The sequence below is a fragment of the Panthera pardus genome, unplaced genomic scaffold (genome assembly GCF_024362965.1).
Source record: "Panthera pardus isolate Hobbes unplaced genomic scaffold, ASM2436296v1 HiC_scaffold_23, whole genome shotgun sequence".
Taxonomy (NCBI): Eukaryota; Metazoa; Chordata; class Mammalia; order Carnivora; family Felidae; genus Panthera; species Panthera pardus.
Genome location: NW_026526799.1, coordinates 765968 through 786436, shown reverse-complemented (window position 1 = coordinate 786436; position 20469 = coordinate 765968). Strand labels below are relative to the sequence as shown.

At 63.0% G+C, this 20469-nt stretch overlaps 1 protein-coding gene across 1 annotated transcript in view; it reads left to right on the top strand.

Moving 5' to 3' along the window:
- The window catches only part of RASGRF1 (Ras protein specific guanine nucleotide releasing factor 1), a 99977-nt gene that overhangs the window by 42688 nt on the left and 36820 nt on the right, over window positions 1–20469 (top strand). The window contains 8 exon segments of the mRNA XM_053888597.1: window positions 905–1158; window positions 7621–7700; window positions 9351–9544; window positions 10271–10380; window positions 13479–13597; window positions 15171–15331; window positions 18392–18455; window positions 20257–20393. Coding sequence (XP_053744572.1) covers window positions 905–1158; window positions 7621–7700; window positions 9351–9544; window positions 10271–10380; window positions 13479–13597; window positions 15171–15331; window positions 18392–18455; window positions 20257–20393 — 1119 coding nt within the window.

Here is a 20469-nt window from a genome sequence, read left to right as displayed (position 1 = left end):
TCCCCAGGTCCCCAACCCCGCGGCAGGAGCCGGGTGGTGCCTGGCCTGGAGGCAGGTGCGTCGGAAAACAGTCGTCTCCGTGGCCATGAGTCAAGGTCCTCTCCCAAGCTCTTGCCAAAGCGGCTGCGCCCAGCGGCCCAACTACACGCCCGCCAATTATCTGTGCCCATCTCGCCGCAGAGGCCAGAGGAGGGCTCCAGGCAGGCCCTGCTGAGGCCCCAAGCACCAGATTAACCAATTTGCCACATTCTGTTCAATTTGCCAATCGCCCTCTATCCCGATGAGCGTTAATTGAGGCTTCTAGGCTTCCAGGCCAGTCGTTGGACGAGGTGAGGAGTGAGGGAGGCCCAGCACGGCCTGGCAGGCGTCTGCCCCCAGCCCCTCCTGTGACAGGGACTCAGGGCCACACGTCCCCTGCCTCTGAGGCGAGCTGGGGGTCTGGGGAACATGCAGAGGTCGGGGCGGGGCCTGGCACCTACATTTCCAGCAAAGCTCGTGGGGCAACACGTGGAGTCCAGGCGCCCCCTCCTTAGCCCCATCATGCGAATGGGAAAGCGGCTTATGGGACCCGGCAACTGGCCCAGGGTCTCGCGGGCAGGCCAGGCCCTGGTCCCGGCTTACCTCCCTGCACACCCCACCGTGGAGGAGGCAGCGAGATGGGGCGCCCGACCCTGCCTTGCCCCCCGAGGGAGCCCCCCTGTCCTGGGGCCCTCACGGTCGAGCCCCCCCCCCCCCCGACGGACCCCAACGCCGCCCCCCCCCCCCAGGGCCCTCGCAGAAGAGCCTCCCCCCCACGCCGGGCCCCTGGCGGCAAAGCCCCCCCCCGACGGACCCCCAACCCCCCTACCGGGGCCCTCGCGGCTGAGCCCCCCCGACGGCCCCCTCCCCCCTGGCCGCCCCCCAGGTCCAGAGCTTCCTGCGCGGCTGGCTGTGCAGGCGCAAGTGGAAGACCATCATCCAGGACTACATCCGCTCGCCGCACGCCGACAGCATGCGAAAGCGGAACCAGGTGGTGTTCAGCATGCTGGAGGCCGAGGCCGAGTACGTTCAGCAGCTGCACATCCTGGTCAACAACTTCCTGCGGCCGCTGCGCATGGCCGCCAGCTCCAAGAAGCCGCCCATCACGCACGACGACGTCAGCAGCATCTTCCTGAACAGGTGAGGCGGCCCCGGAGGCGGAGGGCCCCTGAGCCGCCGTCCGCCCGTCACCGTCACGGGGGACGGAAGTCGCCCCGAAAAGCGTGGGCGCGGAGCGCGGGTGGGTGGAGGCGCGCCGCCGGGACGTCGCGTCCGGAGACGCCTCTGATCGACGGAGCCTGGGGGCGGGGTGCTGTCGGCATGGAGCGGGCACCTGCCGGGGCGCCGGACGCCTCCCCACGGCGCCCGCCGGGCCCTCGGCTAAGAATCGTTCCGCGCAGACGTCAGCAGAGCGGCCGCGGAGCGCGTTTCGAATCGGCCTCCGGACGCGGCCGTAACGGCCCGGAGGCCGGGCTCCGTGCCAGCGGCCGTCTCTCCCGGAAGGGGACTCCGGCGCCCGCGTGGGGTTGGCGGCGCCCGGGGGCGAGCCAGCAGCGGCTCTTCTGCCGTCAACCGCGTGGTCGGGGGAGTTTCTCGAGAAATGGTTTAGATGAGCTTCTCAGTGGGTAGTAAAGTTGAGTAAACGGGATACAAACAGGGGAAAAAAACCAGACCGCAGTTTATAAGCGATTACCGCCCCCCCCCCCCCAGGAATTACAGCGGGTCACCGTGTGGCCCCTAGATGTTCATTCAGCTGTGACCCGCCCAAAATACTCCCGGCGCAGCCGTGTCACTGGCCGAAACCGGCCCTCCACCGGCAGTCAGGACCCGGGGTCCCCGGGGGCACAGGGCCCGTGGGGCGGCCACGGTTGACGGAGAGACGCAGATGGGGGTCAGAGGTCCAGCTGGAGAGGCCCAGAGTCACTGGGGTGGGTGGGCCTGAGGCCGAGGATGTGTCCCCAGCACCGCAGTGGGGGCGGGAAAGAGACCATCCGGGAGGGGAACAGACTTCAGCCTCCTAAGACCTTCCAGAAACCGAGCCACTGGGCCTCACGAGGTTGCTTTTGAACCTGGTAACGTCGAACACGGGTTTTAAGCATTGCGTAAATGCTTCTGTTCATTTCTTGAGACAGAAAATCAGTCACTATCTTTTTCTGAAATCGGGCAACACTGCAGAAACTACAGCTGGATCTTTCAGGCGAGGTGGCTTGCCGGGTGTCCCGGGCAGCACAGCACGGTCCGCGGACACGCGCCGTGAGCGCCTGCGCGTCTCCATCTCGAGGTCTGGGGTGGAGCCCAGGGAGCTGCCTCTCCAGCAGGGTGACAGGTGCCGTGGGTCACGGGCCACGCTGCGGCGGGGAGCTTCACGTAACTGCGGGTGGCTCGCTGTCCTGCAGGCTCCATGAGGCCCCAGGTGACCTCCCCGAACAACTTGGGCGGTTGGGGCGCACACCCCGAAATCCACATATGACTTTGGACTCCCCGAATCTTAACTACTAGGAGGCTGCCATTGACCCGAATTCGTGCTGGAAAAGTAGTCTATCTACGTGTATTTTGTACACCACACGTGTCGCATATCGTATTCTCACGACGAACAAGCTAGAGAAAAGACGACAGTGTTGGGAACGTCACCAGGAAGAGAAAATACCTTTGTGGCCAGACTGTGTTCATCAGAGAAGTCGCACAAAGTGGGTCTGCAGCCCACGGGTCAGCCGGGCCTGGAGGCGTCGTTACATCCGTGTCTCTCGCGGTTTTGGCCAAGATTGCAAGTCTTTGGTGAGCGTTCATCACAATCACTGAGAGAAGGGTGTGCTTTGGTACTTCCTTCACCTTCCCGTGATTTTGTCACACTTCACCTGTCTTTAACGGCGCCCGTTTAGCCTGGAATCTTCCGTCAAGAGTATTCGCGTCAGCTCGTAGCCTTTGTTCAGAAGTCGTTTGAAAAAACTATCCCACGGTTTTATATTTTTATCATTTAATGACTGCACGGATCAGGCCGGGTGCCTTTACCTGAGAACAGACAGGAAGGAAGGAGCCCCCTCCTCTCCCGGTGCCAGAAGGTCCCCGCAGGCCCTGTGCCCCCCGGTCGGCAGCGGGCCCCAGGCTGACAGGCACTCGCCTTCCGGGTCTCACTGATCTGCTCCAAACGGCAGCAGCCTGATCAATTCCTAAGGCCTCCAGAGCGCCGACCTGATCGTCAGCAGGGGCCGGCGGAGGAGCATACAGGTGTCGGGGGGTCCAGTGAGAGGTCCGTACGGGGCACCCAACACAGAGCCCCGGTAAGGTTGCTCAGTGGGAGCTAGACGTTGAGGTCACAGTAAAGCCCCCCCATGACGCCCCTGCGGAGAATGGAACCCACGGCGAATGGGGAGGGGGCACGTCCCCCCTCCTCCTGGAGGCCAGTGTCATTCTAGCACCCAAAACAGGCAAAGCATCTCTCCCACCAGATCTCATAGATACAGAGCATTCCAGATTGAATCCAGAATTACATAAAAAGAACGGTACGTCATTACACCGAGAAGGCAGGGCTGGTTCAATACTGAGTCGGTCAACGTACTCTGTATTTCTGTACTATTTTCAGTAGGAAAAACCAGTGAGCCTCGGGCCCCTGCCTCCCACCACAGCGCAGAGGTCGGTGTCTCACAGGCCAAGGGCAGAGGCCGCCCACTTACCAGAAGACATTTGCACGTCACTTTCTGCTGGAGTTTCAGGCTCAAATGTACAGCCCCGTTAGAACCGCGCTGCTGACTGGGTAGCGTCGTCGGCCGGAGCTTGGGAAGAGAGCGCCCCTGGGCACGCAGGTGGGCGATCGGGAGGATGCCGCAGAGCGGGGAGGGGCTCGCTGTGCCTCTCCACCAGGGAGGAGAGATCTTTCACACAAAGCGTGTGGCGGGTTTGTTCAGCCAGACCACAAGCTTGCAGACTGGCGCTGTTTCTCCGTGGTGAAAGCCACGCCCGGCCCCTGGTGCCGGGCACCGCGGGCGATGCCGGTGAGCAGGGGCATCCCGCCAGGTGACAGATGGCTTGTCACCGAGGCCGCTGTGACTGGTGAGCAGGGCTGCCTGCAGTCCCGGGTCAAGAAGGACACTGGGGGGTCGGGGCGTGTGCACCATCGATGAGCCACGTCTGCGTGGGAGGGACGTGTTGGACAGAGGCAGCTAACTGGCCACGAACGGGCAGAGGGCAGGGTGGGGGTGCAGGGGCCAGGCCCCGCCCACTTACCTTGCATTGGCCTTGGGTGAGTCACGCCTTCTGGGCTCCGGTGGGGCGCCGGGTACCAGGAGCTCTTCCCAGGTGTATCCCGCAGACAGGTCACTGCCTCTTCCTTGAACACGCCTCCCACCCTGTGTCCTGGACGGGTGTCTCCACTCTGCCTCCATGTCTTTCCTTGGCTCACGTCCCCATATCCCTTGCCACCATCGGCTTGTGTCCCTGCTTATGTGTCCCCAGGGTCCTGTGCTGCCCTCGGTGGCAGCCATCACACTTAAATAATGACTTACTCCGTGTCTGAGTCCCGCTTGCTGTGGGTGAGTTCAGGGCCATAGCATACAGCTGTACCAGTTACGCACTGCACAGCTCAGGGACACTATTCACGTGGACCAGGGATCAGCACACCTTTTCTGTAGAGGACCAGACAGATAGTTTAGACCGTGTGGGTCATGCGGTCTGTGCGGAAACTAAGCAGTCATGGACGATCCACGAATGAATGGACGTGGCTGTGTTCCCCTAAGTCTCCGTTTATGGACACTAAACTGTGAGTGTCACGTATGTTCCCATACTGTGAAATACTATTTTGTTTCTTTCCAGACCACTTAAAAACGTAAAAATCCTCCTAAGCCTGCAGGCTATACAACAACAGAGAGTGGGGCCACCTTTGGATGGAAAGGTTTTGTGTCGTAAAGTTGCCGCGTTCACCCAAGATATTCTGTAAATGCAACGTAATTCCAGTCAGTGCAGGATAGCAAGCCAGTCTTCAAGTTCAAGTGAAGACGTACACACATATAAGTAACAGCGTTTTAAAATAAGAACAATGAGGGGCGCCTGGGTGGCTCAGTCAGTTACGCGTCCGACTTTGGCTCCGGTCGCGATCTCGCAGTCTGTGAGTTCGAGCCCCACGTTGGGCTCTGTGCTGACAGCTCAGAGCCTGGAGCCTGTTTCAGATTCTGTGTCTTCCTCTCTCTCTGCCCCTCCCCCGTTCATGCTCTGTCTCTCTCTGTCTCAAAAATAAATAAACGTTAAAAAAATTAATAAGAGAAAAGAGTCCTTGGACACGGCTAGGCCATTCCCAAAAGAAGGAATTCAGATGGCCGATACACAGGAAAAGTGTTTGCTGAACGTAACAAGGCTTTTTTTTAAAGCAAATCAAAGCACAATGAGATCATTTTGTTTTCCTGTCAGGTGGGAAACGATGGTAATTTCTAGGTAGTAAGATTACAGGTGAAATTCTCACAGCGTATACTTTTAAAATGGATGCTTTGTCAGCTATATTTTTATAGTCCCAGCTTATGACGTTCCCAGCATGCTACTACAGAGGTCTGTGCAGTACTGGACTTCCAGAAGGTGCGTTTCCTTTTCGGTGCAGCCTGAGCAGTTGTCGGCTGCAGGTGCCTGGGGGTGGCTCCCCCGAGGGTTGCTGTGGCAACTCCAGGTAGTCCAGAGCCCCCGGGCTCCCTCAAGATCCCCTGAAAGTCCCCTAACACCCACTCTTCTGTCTCAGATCAGACAGTCTTCCCTTCGTGCATTCTCACACACCCTTGGGTCAGTCTCTTGGTTTTGAACTGCCCGAAGGATCTTCACATGTGGCCTGAAGGTTCTCGGAATTGGTATTTGTACACTCGACAGACTAGTTCAGGGGCCACAAAGAGACGGAAACCAACCCTTCAAAAGTCACTGTAGGGATTTGCCTAAAAATAAAAAATGACTTCGGACCAGGGTGTGGCCCCTGATCGGGGATCCGTGTGTCCCCACATGTGGGGGTGTCCCTGGTCAGGGATCCGTGTGTCCCCACACCTGGGGGACCATTCTCGTGGGACTTCAGGGAGATGACAGTCAGGTCTCCCTCATGACCACGCTCAGAACGAGAACTCAGGTGTCCTCTACGTGGATTCTTGATACGTTCCCCCGGTGCCACGTTTCCCTTCCAGTCTGTGTGTCTCGTGGGTATGATGGGGTCATGGGCTTCGCTGTTCAGCCTGAAGGCGGTGTCTGTCTCTGTCCCCGACTCCCCCACCCCACCTGCCCCTGCTGTCTCTGCACTTCCCTCCCAGCCCTCCTTCTCCCCGCTGGGGTCACAGAGCCCCCTGCTTATCAGAGCCCCTCTATACATGAGGGGTACCCCACGTTCTGCTCCCCACGTCCCTGCGCCCCTCAGCACCCTCCACCCCGGAGCGAGACCCCAGGGCACGTGGTGCTGGGAGAGGGGACAGCTCCTGCACCAGCCCCCCCCCGGGGGGAAATACCCGGTGCCTGGAACAGCAGAACAAGGGGGCGGGGGCGAGAAGAGAGCACAGACACAGAGAACATTCCGGGGAGAGGGAAAGCGGGGCTCAGAGGCTCCGGCTGCCCCAACCCTTCCTCTCTGGGCCTCTGTTTTCCGGTCCAAGAATAGGGTGTACGACCTTAGCATCCTACGGGACTCCCCGTCTGGTTCAGCACAAGCTCCAGCCGCTCTGGGGAGACCCTCCACCTCTCCCGGGGGGAGGGGGAGGGGAGGAATGGTTGGGGGGAGGGGCTGCAGGAGGAAGCAGGAGTCTGTCCCCGAGGAGACAAGCTGTGAGGACAGACTGGGCTGTGTTCTGGGGCCAGCTGCCTGCAGAGCCGTGGGCGGGGAGGGGGTGCCGGAGGGAAGCCAGGGCCAGTGTGGCTGCCGGGAGAGCACCAAGCTGCCCAGCACAGCGCACATCCCCCGGCACGTCAGGGGGCGACGGAGCTGGTGCTTGGGGACACTGGGTCTTTTGCTCCCTTAACTTTGCCCCAAAGGGTGGTGGAGAGTGAGCGGTGACTGAGTGCCCCCCCCCCACACTGAAATAGTCCCGTTAGTGGCAGGTGCATCCCGTCGCGCCTCCACGTTTGTGTGAAAGACCTGAGGATCAGAGACGTTCGGCGTCTTGCTCGAGGTCACACAGCCAGGGAAGGGGCCTAGGCAGAGTGCAGCCCTGCTTCCTGTGGGTCTGAGGCCACAGCCTGTTTTGTACATCCCTCGGTGGCCTTTACTCCACCAGAGCCCCCCCCCCCCCCCGTGTGACCCTGGGCTCCTCCAGGGGTCCCCAGGGGGCGCTCCCAGCAGGTGAGAACTTGGGGGCACAGGGAGGCCGGGAGCCAGTGCAGCGTTCAGGCTCCCGGGGCGCGGCCCCCACTTGAGGCCGAAATTCTCGACTGCTTTTTAACAAGGGTCCTGGTGTTCGTCCCACACCGGCCCCCACGGGTGACGCTGTCCGTGCTGACGGTGTTTGCGCCGAGGTCTCTGGGGAGAAAGGGGCTCGCTTCCAGAGCCCCGCAGGGTCCTCAGGGGGCTGGCTTGGGGCAGGGGCGCGGCGCCCTGGAGGGGCAGGGACCCCCCCCCCCACACCGGGGCGGGGCTCACCCCGCGCTTTCCCCTTTCAGCGAGACCATCATGTTCCTGCATCAGATATTCTACCAGGGCCTGAAGGCCCGCATCTCCAGCTGGCCCACGCTGGTCCTGGGTGAGTAGCTGGCCCTCGCAGGGCCCCCGGCCGCCCACCTCCCCCCAGGGCCCTCGCCGGGGCCGCCGTCCGGGCCGGTGGTGCTTCCGTCCTGGAGCAGCCCCCCCCCCAGAAACCCACCGAATCCCCCAGAGGGAGAAGAGAACACACGTGTTGGCAAAAACTGCATTTCTAGGAGGAAACGGCGTATTTTTAGGTACTTATGTACTTTTCCCTTTTAAAAATAATATCTGTGTACCCATTTGAGAAAATTTGAGAATCTAGAAAAGTAGAAAAGGTTTAAAAATATCAATCATCGTTCTCCTTCCAAAGATAAGTGCTATAAACATTTCAGTGTGTTTTCTTCCAATTTTTTTTCTATGCAGAGATCTTGGGTTTTTTTGTCCCCATTTTACATAATTGCAAACATACTGAATTTAGATTCTGAATCTTGCTGTTGTTTTATTTATTTTTATTTTTTTTTATTTATTTATTTTGCCTAACTTCATAGCACCAGTGTTTTCTTACTCTGGAAGCATCCTTTTTGCTGGGTTCGTAATGCTTCGGTGCCCATTGCTGGCTCAGAAGTAATGATCTCTGCCGGTGACGACTTCTCCTTACTATCAGTTTCCAAAAGTAGCATTACTGACCCAAAGCTTCCCCGCCCTCGGGCCATGGACGCCTCTGACCGGGCAGGCGCTTTCTCTTGTGTTCTCAAGTCAGAGACCCCCACTGTCCCCGAGGTCAAAATCAGAGCGGCCTGGGCAGACGGGGGCCACCCCTCCTGTCCTTCCCAGTGGAGGATGCCGTCCACTGGGCAGAGGACTGCCCCGTCCAGCAGCCCCTGCCCAGAGTTTATGACCAGGACGCATGCTTTTCTTTCTTAATGGGGTTGAGCAGCGGTTTCGGTGGGTCTGTCCCACCCGGCAAGTGTTGAGATCTAGGGAGAGTGGTTGGGCTTTGGGGGGCTGGGAGGGCAGGAGGCCGGCGGGGGACCCACCTCACCGAAGCGGGTCTGGAAAGATGGGAACGGAGGGACACGTGGGGGAAGGGACGGGCTCAGGTGGGTGTGTGGTGTGGCAGGAAGCCGTGGAACACGCGGTCGGAGACCTGCTTCCACGTCCGCCACAGAGTCCCCGTGTGACCTCGGCCATCACTTGTGTCACAGGTGGGACAGGCTAGGAGGGAGGCCTCCTGGGAGCCCTCGTGTGACACGGTGAGGGAGGCAGGGCAGGGGGCAGTTACAGCGGAGGCTTCGGCCGACCCCACAGAAACTCCAGAGCTGGGGTGACTCAGAGATGCCACAGACTGAGGCGGGGGCCCCCCCTTCACACCCCACCCGGGCCCGCCGTCGGGTCGAGCAGGACTTGGGCGAGGCCGCGTCCCTCCGCAGAGAGCACCTCCAGGCAGGCCTCCCGGCTGGGAGCCGTCAGGGTGTGCGGCGTCCCGAAGGGGTGGGGGGCCCCCGCTGCAGCCCGCTGCTGGCCCTCTGGTCCACGGGGGCCACGCCAGACGGGCCGTCGCCACGAGTCTGCGGTTCGGAGGTGGCCCCAGCGCCTCTCCGTCCGGCCCCGGATAGGGCGGCGGCACCCCGAGGCGGGACCCCCCCCGGGCTGGGGTCTGAGCCGGGCCCCGGCCCCCCGCCCGCCGCTGAACCCGCCTTCCCCGCAGCCGACCTGTTCGACATCCTGCTGCCCATGCTGAACATCTACCAGGAGTTCGTGCGGAATCACCAGTATAGCCTGCAGATCCTGGCGCACTGCAAACAGAACCGGGACTTCGACAAGCTGCTGAAGCACTACGAGGCCAAGCCAGACTGCGAGGAGAGGACGCTGGAGACCTTCCTCACCTACCCCATGTTCCAGGTGCGGGACGCCTTCCCCTCCTGCCCCGTGTTCCAGGTGCTGGACACTCTCCCCTCCTCCCCCATGTTCCAGGTCACCTCCCCCGGGTTCCAGATGCTGGACACTCTCCCCTCCTCCCCCGTGTTCCAGGTCACCTCCTCCGTGTTCCAGGTGCTGGACACTTTCCCCTCCTCCCCCGGGTTCCAGGTCACCTCCCCCGGGTTCCAGATGCTGGACACTCTCCCCTCCTCCCCCGTGTTCCAGGTCACCTCCTCCGTGTTCCAGGTGCTGGACACTTTCCCCTCCTCCCCCGTGTTCCAGGTCACCTCCTCTGTGTTCCAGGTGCTGGATACCTTCCTCGCCTACCTCATGGTCCAAGTGGCGCCTGGGGGATGTGGCCGAGTCCGGCCACAGTGAGGAGGGGGCCTGGCCCTGCAGGGCGTGGGGGATGCCCGGGGCAGGCGATGGGGAGCTGGCCCCTGACCCTGGCCGCGCCCCCCATCCAGCACCGCAGAGCGGGCTCTCTGGGCGGGCACAGGCCCTGCCACGGGGCCCGAGCCCACCAGCCTCCGTGGGACGCTGCAAGGGACAGAGTGCAGCCAGTTCCCTCCCCAGCCCTGCTCCTGGGAGTCCTCCCAGCTGAGGGCCCTTCTTTCCTGCTCTCTCTGTCCTTCTGTGCTCCTGCTCTGTCTCTCCCTGTCCCGTCTCCCCATCCCTGCCTCTGCCCCCTGCCCCTTCCCGCCACAGATTCCCAGGTACATCCTGACGCTGCACGAGCTCCTGGCCCACACGCCTCATGAGCACGTGGAGCGGAACAGCCTAGACTATGCCAAATCCAAGCTGGAGGAGCTGTCCAGGTGAGCCGGGCTCTGGGCGCCCCCAGCAGGAACTTCCAGCCCCAGGTGGTAAAAGCTGGTGGTCAGGGTCAGGGTCAGGTCAGGGTTGGGAGGAAGGGGCTCAGCCTACGCCAGCGGGAGGCAGAGCCCCTCGAGCAGACTGACAGTTCGACGCTCACGCCTGAGCGGCCACTGGGCAGGATGGCGTGGCCCGTGTGTCCCCGGCGTGGATGGTCCGGGGAAGGGCACCCACAGGGGCCGTTTGCTCTGTCCTCCAGCGTAAATGTGTCAGCCCTGTGGCTTCACGTGCCCGAGACTCTGGTCAGCGACCCCACACCTGGCCCTCCCTCCCCCCCCCCCCGCCCCATCTCCAAAGCCGGCGAGCCCGCCTTCTGCACGGGCAGAAGCCAAGGGGCCAGTGTGGAGGAGCGGGCTGACCCCTCTTCCGGGACCCTGGGCGTCGGTCTCAGGCCAAACGCCTTGGCTCCCATATGCCCCCTGCACCCAGGCAGGAGATGGTGGCCGGTGGCAGGTGGTGGCCGTGGGGGTGGGGGTGAGGCTCAGATTCCAGGTGCATTTTGAAGGCGGAACCAGCAGGTGTCTCTGGCGAGTTAGGCGCAGCCGCAGGGACTGGAGGCCGGGGCTGCTGTTGGCCAGGACGGAGACTGCGGAGGGCGGTTTGCAGGGGAGTCCTTCCTGTTCCTTGGAATCTCCCTGGGGCTGGGCTGGACCTGAGACAGATGGATGGCACAGAGGCAGCCACAGGAGGGGGCAGGGCATTTGTGTCTGGGGGTCAGGGGTCACCAGCTCAGAGACGGGCCTGTCAGGAGGCTGGTGAGACCACCAGGGATGAGGGCTGAGCCCCAGGGGCTGCACCGCGTGGAGCCCAGACCGAAGGGGCCCTGAACCCTGCAAAGGAGGCTCGGCCCACAGGGTGTGGAGCCCCCGTCCTGCCTGGGCCCCATCAAGCACTCGTGCCCTGAGAGGCTTCCCCAGGCTGACGAGGGGCCGCCGGCCGGGCCACAGCTCCCACCTGGGCAGAGGGAGGACGGGCTGGTCCAGGGCGGGGTGAGGGTGTTCTCAGGGCGTGATTTCAGACAAACAAAACCACTGGGGAGTGGGCACCCCGTCCTTTCAAGTCCCAGGGAGCTGTCCCTGCACATTCCTCCCCCAGGAGAAGCCTTGGGGCCCCCGTGAGGCAGCGAGGCTCCTTGTCACTGCTGGGCACCCCGGCCTGTGCAGGCAGGGGTCCAGGGGGCACGTGCAGGTCAAGGTGTTTGGCCCGAGACCCCGACTCCCTTCCCCCGGCGTCCTGAGCACTTGGCCGGCTCTTCCTCTGTCCCAGCCAGTGACCTGCACCTGGGCCCTGAGCGAGGCCCTAACCACACAGGAGGGAGCTTTCCTGTCTCCATGGCAACAGCCCTGTCACCCCCACCCTGCCTGGGGCCCTGAGGAGAGCTTCCAGCCCCCCTGAGCTGTGCTCACAGACCCCTCCTCAGGACTGGCCCTGCCCTCACTGGCTGGGCTCACAGAGAAGCAGGCACCACCTCCAGCCGTGTGCAGCCTGCGCCCAGACACAGACCCCGGCCCTTCCCCAAGCGCCCCCTGCGCCCAGACGCACCCCCAGCCCTTCCCCAAGCGCCCCCTGCACCCGGACGCAGACCCCGGCCCTTCCCCAAGCGCCCCCTGCGCCCAGACGCAGACCCCAGCCCTTCCCCAAGCGCCCCCTGCGCCCGGACGCAGACCCCGGCCCTGGGCTGGCACGGTCCGATCAGCTGCACCTCGCGTTTATCTGACGACAAAACCAATTTCGCTACTTGGTTATCACCCCTTATTTTTCACTAAATACAGCCCTTTCCCAGGAGAATCTGCACCCTCAGAAAAAAAAAAAAAAAAGGTTCCCTTACCCTTGGCTGCTGAATCCCTTCCGGGGCGCCAGCACAGCCCGACCGGTCCCTCCCGGAGGAGGGCTAGGGCCTGGGCTCTGAGGACAGCATCGTGGGGACACCGAGGCCCGGCCACATGCCCCGTCTGATAACCAGAAGAAACGGATAGAAATACGCGTTCAGGGACCTGTGGTCGGTGACCGCTGCCCTTTGCTGAAGTGCGGGCCGTGCGCCAGACGCAGGGTCAGCACGTGGAGTGCATCATCCCCCGTCCTCGCCCCAGGGTCCTCCCCTCCGGCCGGCTCAGGACAGAGGCGTGGACTCACCGCTCAGCACCGTGCAGCTTCCACGGGCTGCCCCTCCCGCTGTCTTGGGTTCGGACTTTGTAAACCACACGCACTGACCTTCCCTCTTGGCTTCCTAGTTGTGGAATCAGACGAAACGGGGCTTTGTGCCTCTCCTGGAGTACGTGGGCGCTTTTTCCAGACCCCTCCCCAAACTTACCCGTGACCTCCTGACCCCCCGGAAACTCACGGCCCCCTTTTCTGCAAAGCTTATTTAAAAGCAGGTAACTGGCGCCACCTCCTGGAGAGGATGGGTGCCACCGCGGTCAGAACAGGACAAACAAGAGAGACGCCCAGAGTCTCAGAATAATGGCCGGCTTGTCCTGCTTCCCTCCCCGATGGGCTGGAGCCGGACTCAAGTCAGGCTTCCCCTGAGCCAGCTGGGTTGCTGGCACCCCGAAACTAAGTCCAGAACCCAAACAACATTAAGCAAACAACCATATGAAGAGCATTAAAGGAAAGACTAGCAAGTGCAAAGGCCCTGAGGCAGAGGTGAACATGGTTTGTTCTGTGGATGGAAATAAGGCCAGCAGGGGCACATGGGCCAGAATAGTGAACAAGGGACGTTTGCTATGCTCCCATCTTCCTCCACATTCTTCTGTCTGTTCCACATGGGTCAGACTTTTAGATCAGACACACTTGCTTCCTAATTGTTAATCTCCATTTCTTTTTCTCTGAAATAACATTTGCCTCCTTGGGTTTCCAGAAGAATAAAATGAGATCGTGCCCGTCGAGCGTCCTGCACACAGCGGGCACTTGATAAATGCATGCCCTCTCCCCCTTCGTGACTGCAGGCTCAGAGAATCCAGGGGCCGGCCTTTCCTGCTAGCACTGCCAAAGGCCTGGCCATTGCCTCCTTCTGCCTCTGACTTATTTCCTGTCCCTGCAGGATAATGCATGACGAAGTGAGCGAGACAGAGAACATCCGGAAAAATCTAGCCATCGAGCGCATGATTATCGAAGGCTGTGAAATCCTGCTGGACACCAGCCAGACTTTCGTGAGACAAGGTACGTCCCCTGTGGCCTGCCCTCCCCCGCCCCAGGCAGCCCCAGGGACACCTCCAAATGGCACGTCTGCTGAGTGTCTCGGGGCCGCTGGAGGCCTGTGGACGTCGTACCCACACCTGCAGACGCAGACACCGTTGGCCTCCGGGCTCCTTTTCCCCAGAGGGGAACACACTCCTTCCCAGGCGGCCCGGTCTGTCGTGTGTCCCCGTGAACACGGACACCACGTTCTGGGGAGAGAGTAGGGAGCAGAGGACGAGGGCAGGTGCGGACAGGCCCGAATCTAGCGTTCCCAGCCCCGAGGAAGGCGGTGTGGCTCAGTGCCCGTGTCCTCGGCCTCTCGGGGACGGTCACGTTCACAGTGGCTCCCTTTCCTCGCCTGGGAGGTGCAGCCCCACTGAGGGCCGGCGGGGCGGGGGGCTGGCTGCTGGTGCCAGGACGTTGGGGCCTCGGTGCTTCTGAGGGTTGTCCCATCCAGAGCCCACGTCCCGTGGGGACCGGCTTGTGCTCGCCCACGTCAGAGGTCCCTCCGTCCGGCCCTGGGCCTCTCTGGCCAGAGGGAGAGCTGCCCACACCTCCTGCAGCCTGGGCAGCTGGCCCTGCAGGTGTCCTCAGCTTGGAGTTTTACTCTAAGCCCCCCGTGTGACCCCCGTGCCCTTCCCCCGTCCACCCTGCCTGAGTTGGGCGGCACCGGGCCCACGCTGCGGTGGTCAAAGAGCGGCCCCTCTTGGCACAGGCAGCGTCCCCGCAGACCAGGAATCTGCTCTGTTCCCCGAGCAAAGTGCTTCCTCCTCTCCCGTGGGGCTGTGCTGGACCTGGAACCAGGCGGGGGGAGTAGGCCGGTCCCCCCTCCAGGAGCGGACAGTGTAGGGGATCCTGAGGAGACAGACGCAGGACAGGGCTCCAGGCAGTGCCGGACGGGGCGGGAGGCAGGGTGAGGGGAGTCGGGCAGGCCCTCCTGGGAGGGAAGCACAAATAGGCGTTCACGAGGTGGAAAGGAAGGGCTTTCCCGCCAAGGAGCGGCACTCAGAGCCACAGGTGACGAGCTGAGCGAGGAGGGAGCGCAGAAGAGGGCCGGGCAGGTGCCTGACCGACAGAAGGCCCAGGGGGAGGAGGGGGAGGAGGGGGAGGAGGGGCGTGTGGGGCGGGAGCAGGGGCAGCAGGTGACTTCTTCCCCCGGATGGCCCTGCCCGGGAGTGGCCTCCCGCACGCGGTGTCAGGGACGGGGCCGGCATGCTGTGCCTGAGCAGTCGTGTCTGCTGTGGCTGCGGGGCTGTGCCTGGTGCTGCCCCTTCTGCTCTAGAGCCGGCTCCCCACGTGTGCTGCCCCCACCCCCACCCAGCCCTGCGTTCCTGCCACGGGGGACCTGTCCTGGAGGCTCCTCCACTTGCCGGGGCCCCGGCAGGGGGCCGAGGGGTCCTGCAGGGACTGGCTGACGGGGCTGAGAGAGCGTCCGGGGTGCACCTGCTACCAGGACCCGGGACTCCCCCCTCCCGGCATCGTGACCCACCTGAGAGCTGGCCGGCGGTGGGCGTGGCTCTGGGAGGTGGGCTCAGGGTCTGCCCTCCACCCACAGGCTCCCTCATCCAGGTGCCCATGTCTGAGAAGGGCAAGATCACCAGGGGCCGCCTGGGGTCTCTGTCCCTGAAGAAAGAGGGCGAGCGACAGTGTTTCCTGTTCTCCAAGCATCTCATCATCTGCACCAGGGGCTCTGGCGGGAAACTGCACCTGACCAAGGTGAGGGCTGCGGGGGCTGCAGAGGCTCGTGGCGGGCACCACCACGGGGGCCCGGCTGACCCTGACCTGGGGCCCAGACGGCGGGCCGGGGATCAGACACATGAGAGTGCACACGTGTGTGCTGGTCTGACGGGCGGGTCGGAGAGAGCTGGACACAGCCGGGTTTTCTGCTGGAGAAATCATGGGGAACACGGAGCGCGTGTCAGGACCCCCAGAGGAGCCCCCGACCGCCGGTGCCAGGGCAGAGGGCCCGGGGGTCTAGACAAACCGCTGAGAGGCGCGCGTGTGTGTGCGCGCGTGCGTGTGAGGGGCTGGGTGGAGGACGGCACCTGCTGAGGCCGGAGCAGCGCCCAGAGCCTCCGCTCAGGAGGAGCTCGCGCAGCGGCTCGCGGGGCATCCCAGGCACGACGTGCCAGCAGGAGAGCAGACACGAAGGGCCGTCCTCAGGACCGCACGGCCCTGCAGGAGACCCCACACAGTCTGCTGATCGGCCCGTCCCCAAAGCAAGGGGGAACGCTCGCTGGCAGAGGGATGCCGTGATCGCGGAGGTGGTTCTCCCAGGGGGAGACTTACCCACCACACGGATGTGCTGACCCTGCGATTTCCCCAAACGTGGGGAACTCGACAGCGTAATTTGTGGTCGTGGGGGACTGCACTCTGCCTCCCTGGGACAATTAAGTAGTCACAGAGGGCAAAGGTGACGGGGAATCCGCACCTCAAACGCCTCCTGCTCCTTCACAGACCACAGGGCCTTGGCTCATACTGTCCCCTTCTTTCTCCCCTGGAAGACCGCCTTCCTGTCCTTCGTGGCTACTCAGGTGCCACCTGCTGTCAGCCTGCACCCAGCTTGGCACATTGCTTATCTCACTGCCCCGAGTTCAGGACCTGGCCCCGACTCAGTCTCTCACACGCACGAGAGTCTGGAACAGCCCAGAAGTGCCCCTGCCCGTCTCTCCCTCAGTTCCCTATCTGCAAAGCAGGGGTGACCATCCTCACCAGAGGCCCTGCAGAGGCGCAAGCAGCTGGCGGTGGGGGCGCATCTTCCTGGTCGAGGCAGAGCACCTGTGAACCGCGGTCTCCCAGGGAAGCGCGCTTCGGAGGGTCTCGGGTCCGAACACGCGGCGGCGGCCTAGAAAAGGCCGGAAGGTGCCCTCGATTCAGCCAGAGCCTCGGGCAAGCCGCTCTTCCAGACCCGGGATGCCTGGCCCAGAACGCACAGAGACGCTGCGAGACGCCGTGGCTGCGGGGAACGCACCGCTTATGTTGACACGTGCACAAATCGGCCGTTTGGCTGCACGAGGGGAAGTCAGCTTACGGCGAACGCTCCAGTTTCGACCGAATTCCGGGTCAGGGAGAGCTCTCCGTATTCATTAGCTCCGGAGTCTCGGCTGAGGATCTCTGTCGGGCTGGGGGGACGTTTCCTGCAGGCGGGGGTCAGCGGGGCAGGTCGAACTGGAGACGCTGCCTGAAAGCACGTGTCTTTACCTTTGTCGTATTTTGGTTGGGGGTGTTTGTTCGGGCTTTTAAAGTTTTTCTCATAAGGAACTCGGAGATGCTCGTCAAGTCCCAGCACCCGCTCCTGCCAGCAGGTGCCTCACCAGGCCTCGGTTAGTCCATCTGCGCGATGGGGGTGAAAACACGTCCCTCGGGGATGCCGTGAGCGTGAAGCAAGGGCGTGGCGTGGTGCCTGGGACGCAGTACCTGCTCGGCGGGTAACCGTCGCCGTCACTTCCAGTTACGTGGTCGTGAACTTGTAACGATACTCGTGGTAGCGAGCCCTTGCGTAAGCATTAGCGTGGGCCAGGCACTCCCCCAAGTGCACACACTCAGCTCCTGGAACGACCCGCTGAAGCCGATACGGTTACTTCCCCGTTTTACGGATAAAGGGCCTGAGGCGTCTAGGAGCCCGCGAGCAGCAGAGCGGGGATTTGGTCCCGGGCAGGCAGTCTGGCTCCAGAGTCTGTGTCCTTGAACTACAGGCTCAAAGTCAAGCTGTAAGACTACCCTAAGGTCTTCCAGAAGGAAGAGAACATCAGAGCTAGATGGGGCTTTACAGATGATCAAGCCCGGGGCTCGCCCGAGGCCACCGAGCAGCAAAGCGAGAAGCAGAACCCAGGATCGGGGACACCCGATGCCCCCTCCAGTCCCCCTGCCCCCCGGGCTGCCGTCCCTGCAAACACCTGTGTGTAGATTGAATGTGTGGCCAGCGTCTCTGTCGCCATCAGTTATTACGTTAACTACCCACTTCTCCGCCCCGTGGGACAGGTTACCCACATCCAAGGTCTCAGCTTCTGAGTGAGGAGGCCTGGAGCCCCCGGCTGGGCGGGTGGGGCCCGGGGTCTCTCGAGCTGGCGTCCAGGCCGAGCTCTCCCGCTGTACCAGCCTTCCTGCTGTGGCTCCCCCAGAACACGTGGTCCCAGGGACCCCCGCAGAGCAAGCAGGGGGCTGTGGCTCCCACAGGCGCACAGCATCTGAGACACAGGTGACCGAGTCTGGCCCACACTTGGCAGGGAGGGGAGTGGACCTCAGCTCTGGGGGGGGGCGTCGGCATCCTGCACCCGCGGCTGTGGTCCCTGTTCACCACGGTGCCGGGGCGTCCGATGCCCGGAGGTGCTCCCACTCTCAGGGACCCAGATGCCCCCGATAACGGGCAACCAGTAGGTTGCGACCCCAGCTCTAAGGGTCCGGGTGACCTCAGGCGTGATCCCCGTCTCCGATCTCGTCTCCTCATCTGTAAAATCAGAACGAGACGTGTGCGGAGTCCGGTAAACCCGTGTCCAGGCTGCAGACGTGGAGTCTCAGCCCGGAATCGGGGACTCCGCAGCCCCCGCCCCACCCACCCTTGACCCTCGTCCCTGGAAAGCCCCCGAGACAGTCCCGCCTGATCTGCTTCGTGGGGGCCCCGATGCGAAGAGCACGTCCTTCCACGTGGGAACCAGAGTGCCCACGCGGAATGTGACGCACACACCCTTGAGCTTGTACGGCTGCGCCACGCCCCAGTCCCGGGGCCCTTCACCGGCCCGTGTCCTGGTGACTCGAGGTGGCCCTGCTGTCTTTCAGAACGGGGTCATCTCCCTCATCGACTGCACCTTGCTGGAGGACCCAGAGAGCACGGAGGAAGAAGGTAGGGCTGGGGGCCGCACGCGTGCCCGTGCGCACGGCCGCCCCCACAGACTCTCACCCACCCCAGACCCGCCGGGTCGTGGGGGACGTCCCGCTCTTGGACCCAGGGAAGCCGGGCCCGCAGTGGGAGGGCCTTGGTCCGCTTCCCTCTTCCTCCCACACTCTTCGGGCCCCCTGAGTGGTTGGCGCCGTTCAGTCTGGGGTCACTGCGCTCTACCGAGCACGTCCACAGGTGCCACGCAGGGGTCCGCCGAGCACCCCCACGCACAGGTCCTGGGCGCCACGCACGAGAGGCCGGAGAGGCCCTCGGCCTGCTCTGTCCTCCAGTGGGAAGCGCGGGGACATGTGACACCAGCAGGGGGGGGACGCAAGGGGGGTTGCCCTGGCAGTGGGGGAAGGGCTCTGTGGGATTTCCCTCCCCGGCATCCCTGGGGGACGGGGTCATTGTTTTAGGTTACGGGGTGGGGTCACTAGTGTCACTTGATTGGGCTAAGGTTGGTCCTCCTGTCCCTTCTTTACTGCCCCTCCCTCCCCCCGGGGCACAGGACCCTGTGTCTTTACCCTTCCCCAGACTGGGGTGCCCCGGAACAGGGCCGAGCCACCTTGGATCCTGGTCCGGGCCCGGGGCTCAGGCTGGGGGTCTGCCAGGCGCCGGGAGCCTCGTCCACACACACTCAGGCCCGTGCCCCCGGTCAGCCCTGGTGGCAGGGCTCTGTGCCTTCCCTGCACGTCCACTGGAGCCGAGCCAGGCAACCCCCACGGGAAGCATAGGCTCGGTCTGTCTGGAGCGTCCTTGGCCGAGGAAGCTTCTCCAGTCGTGGCCTCGGCTGGGCCACGGGAAAGCCCAGGCTTCAGTGCAGTGGTCAGGCCCCAAAGCCACTTTCCTTCCGGGGCCAAGGGAGGTAGAGGCCCTGCGCTGTGCAGCCCCCCTCAGCACCCTCGCTCACAGGTGGGCACCCCGCTTCTCAGAGGACCCGCCGGCATCCCCTCCCCGCGTCACCACACGGAACAGGCTCCCCTGTGCCCAGCAGGAAACCCTGAAATCCTGGAGGGTCCCAACTGGAAGAGGCGGGGGCCCCAGAGACGCCACATGGTCCCTGGACGTGCACGGGGGCATCCGCGTCTGGGGCGGGAAGGGCGCCCCCCACGGCCGCGTAGCGACCGCAGGACAGAGCCGGGCTTCTGCGTCGTTCCACCAAGTGGTTCCCCGGTTCACGAGGGCACAGTGAAGGCATCCTAAACTGTGAGCTTGGTCTTCCAGCTCCCAAGACTTGAAGGAAGCTCCCAAGCGGAGAACAGTAACGAAAATGCAGAGAAGGCGCTTTGCTCTTGGGGAGGCCCACACTGAGCTCAGTGTCTGGTCGGGGCCGCGAAAGTGCGAGATCTGAAGTTCCCCATCCAGCCCGGCCTGGGACCACCCTGGGATGGCGGGAGGGCCCGGCCCCAAGGCCGTTCTCGTCCTGGCCTCGCTGCCGCCCTGCGGGGGGTCTCTAGGATGTTGTCGCTCGTGACCTCAGCTACCCCGAGATGTGACAAGGGCAGGGGGGTGCCCACAGCTCTGTTGCCGGACCGCCCACGTGTCGTAAGCTTCTTCTCAGCCCAGGTCCTTGCTTTGTCCGTCTCGAGGGGGCTCCCCTCCCCCCGGGAGTGCAGGGGAGAATGTCTGATACAGCGAGTGGCCAGGTGCCCACTCCCCCCACCACCACTGTCCTCCCGGGGGTAAGACAGACAGGGCCTTGTCAGAGGTTTCCCTACTCAGAGAGGCCCCACTCATGCTAACTCTGTGTTTTGCCAACCGGAAGCCAAAGGGTCCAGCCAAGACATAGATCACTTAGATTTTAAGATCGGAGTGGAGCCCAAGGATTCCCCGCCCTTCACGGTCATCCTCGTGGCCTCGTCCAGACAGGAGAAGGCAGCGTGGACCAGTGACATCAGCCAGGTGAGCAGGGTCACCTGTTCCTGGGAGTGGCGGGGGGGGGGTGGGGGGGGGACGGGCTCCATGTGCTCCAGGAAAA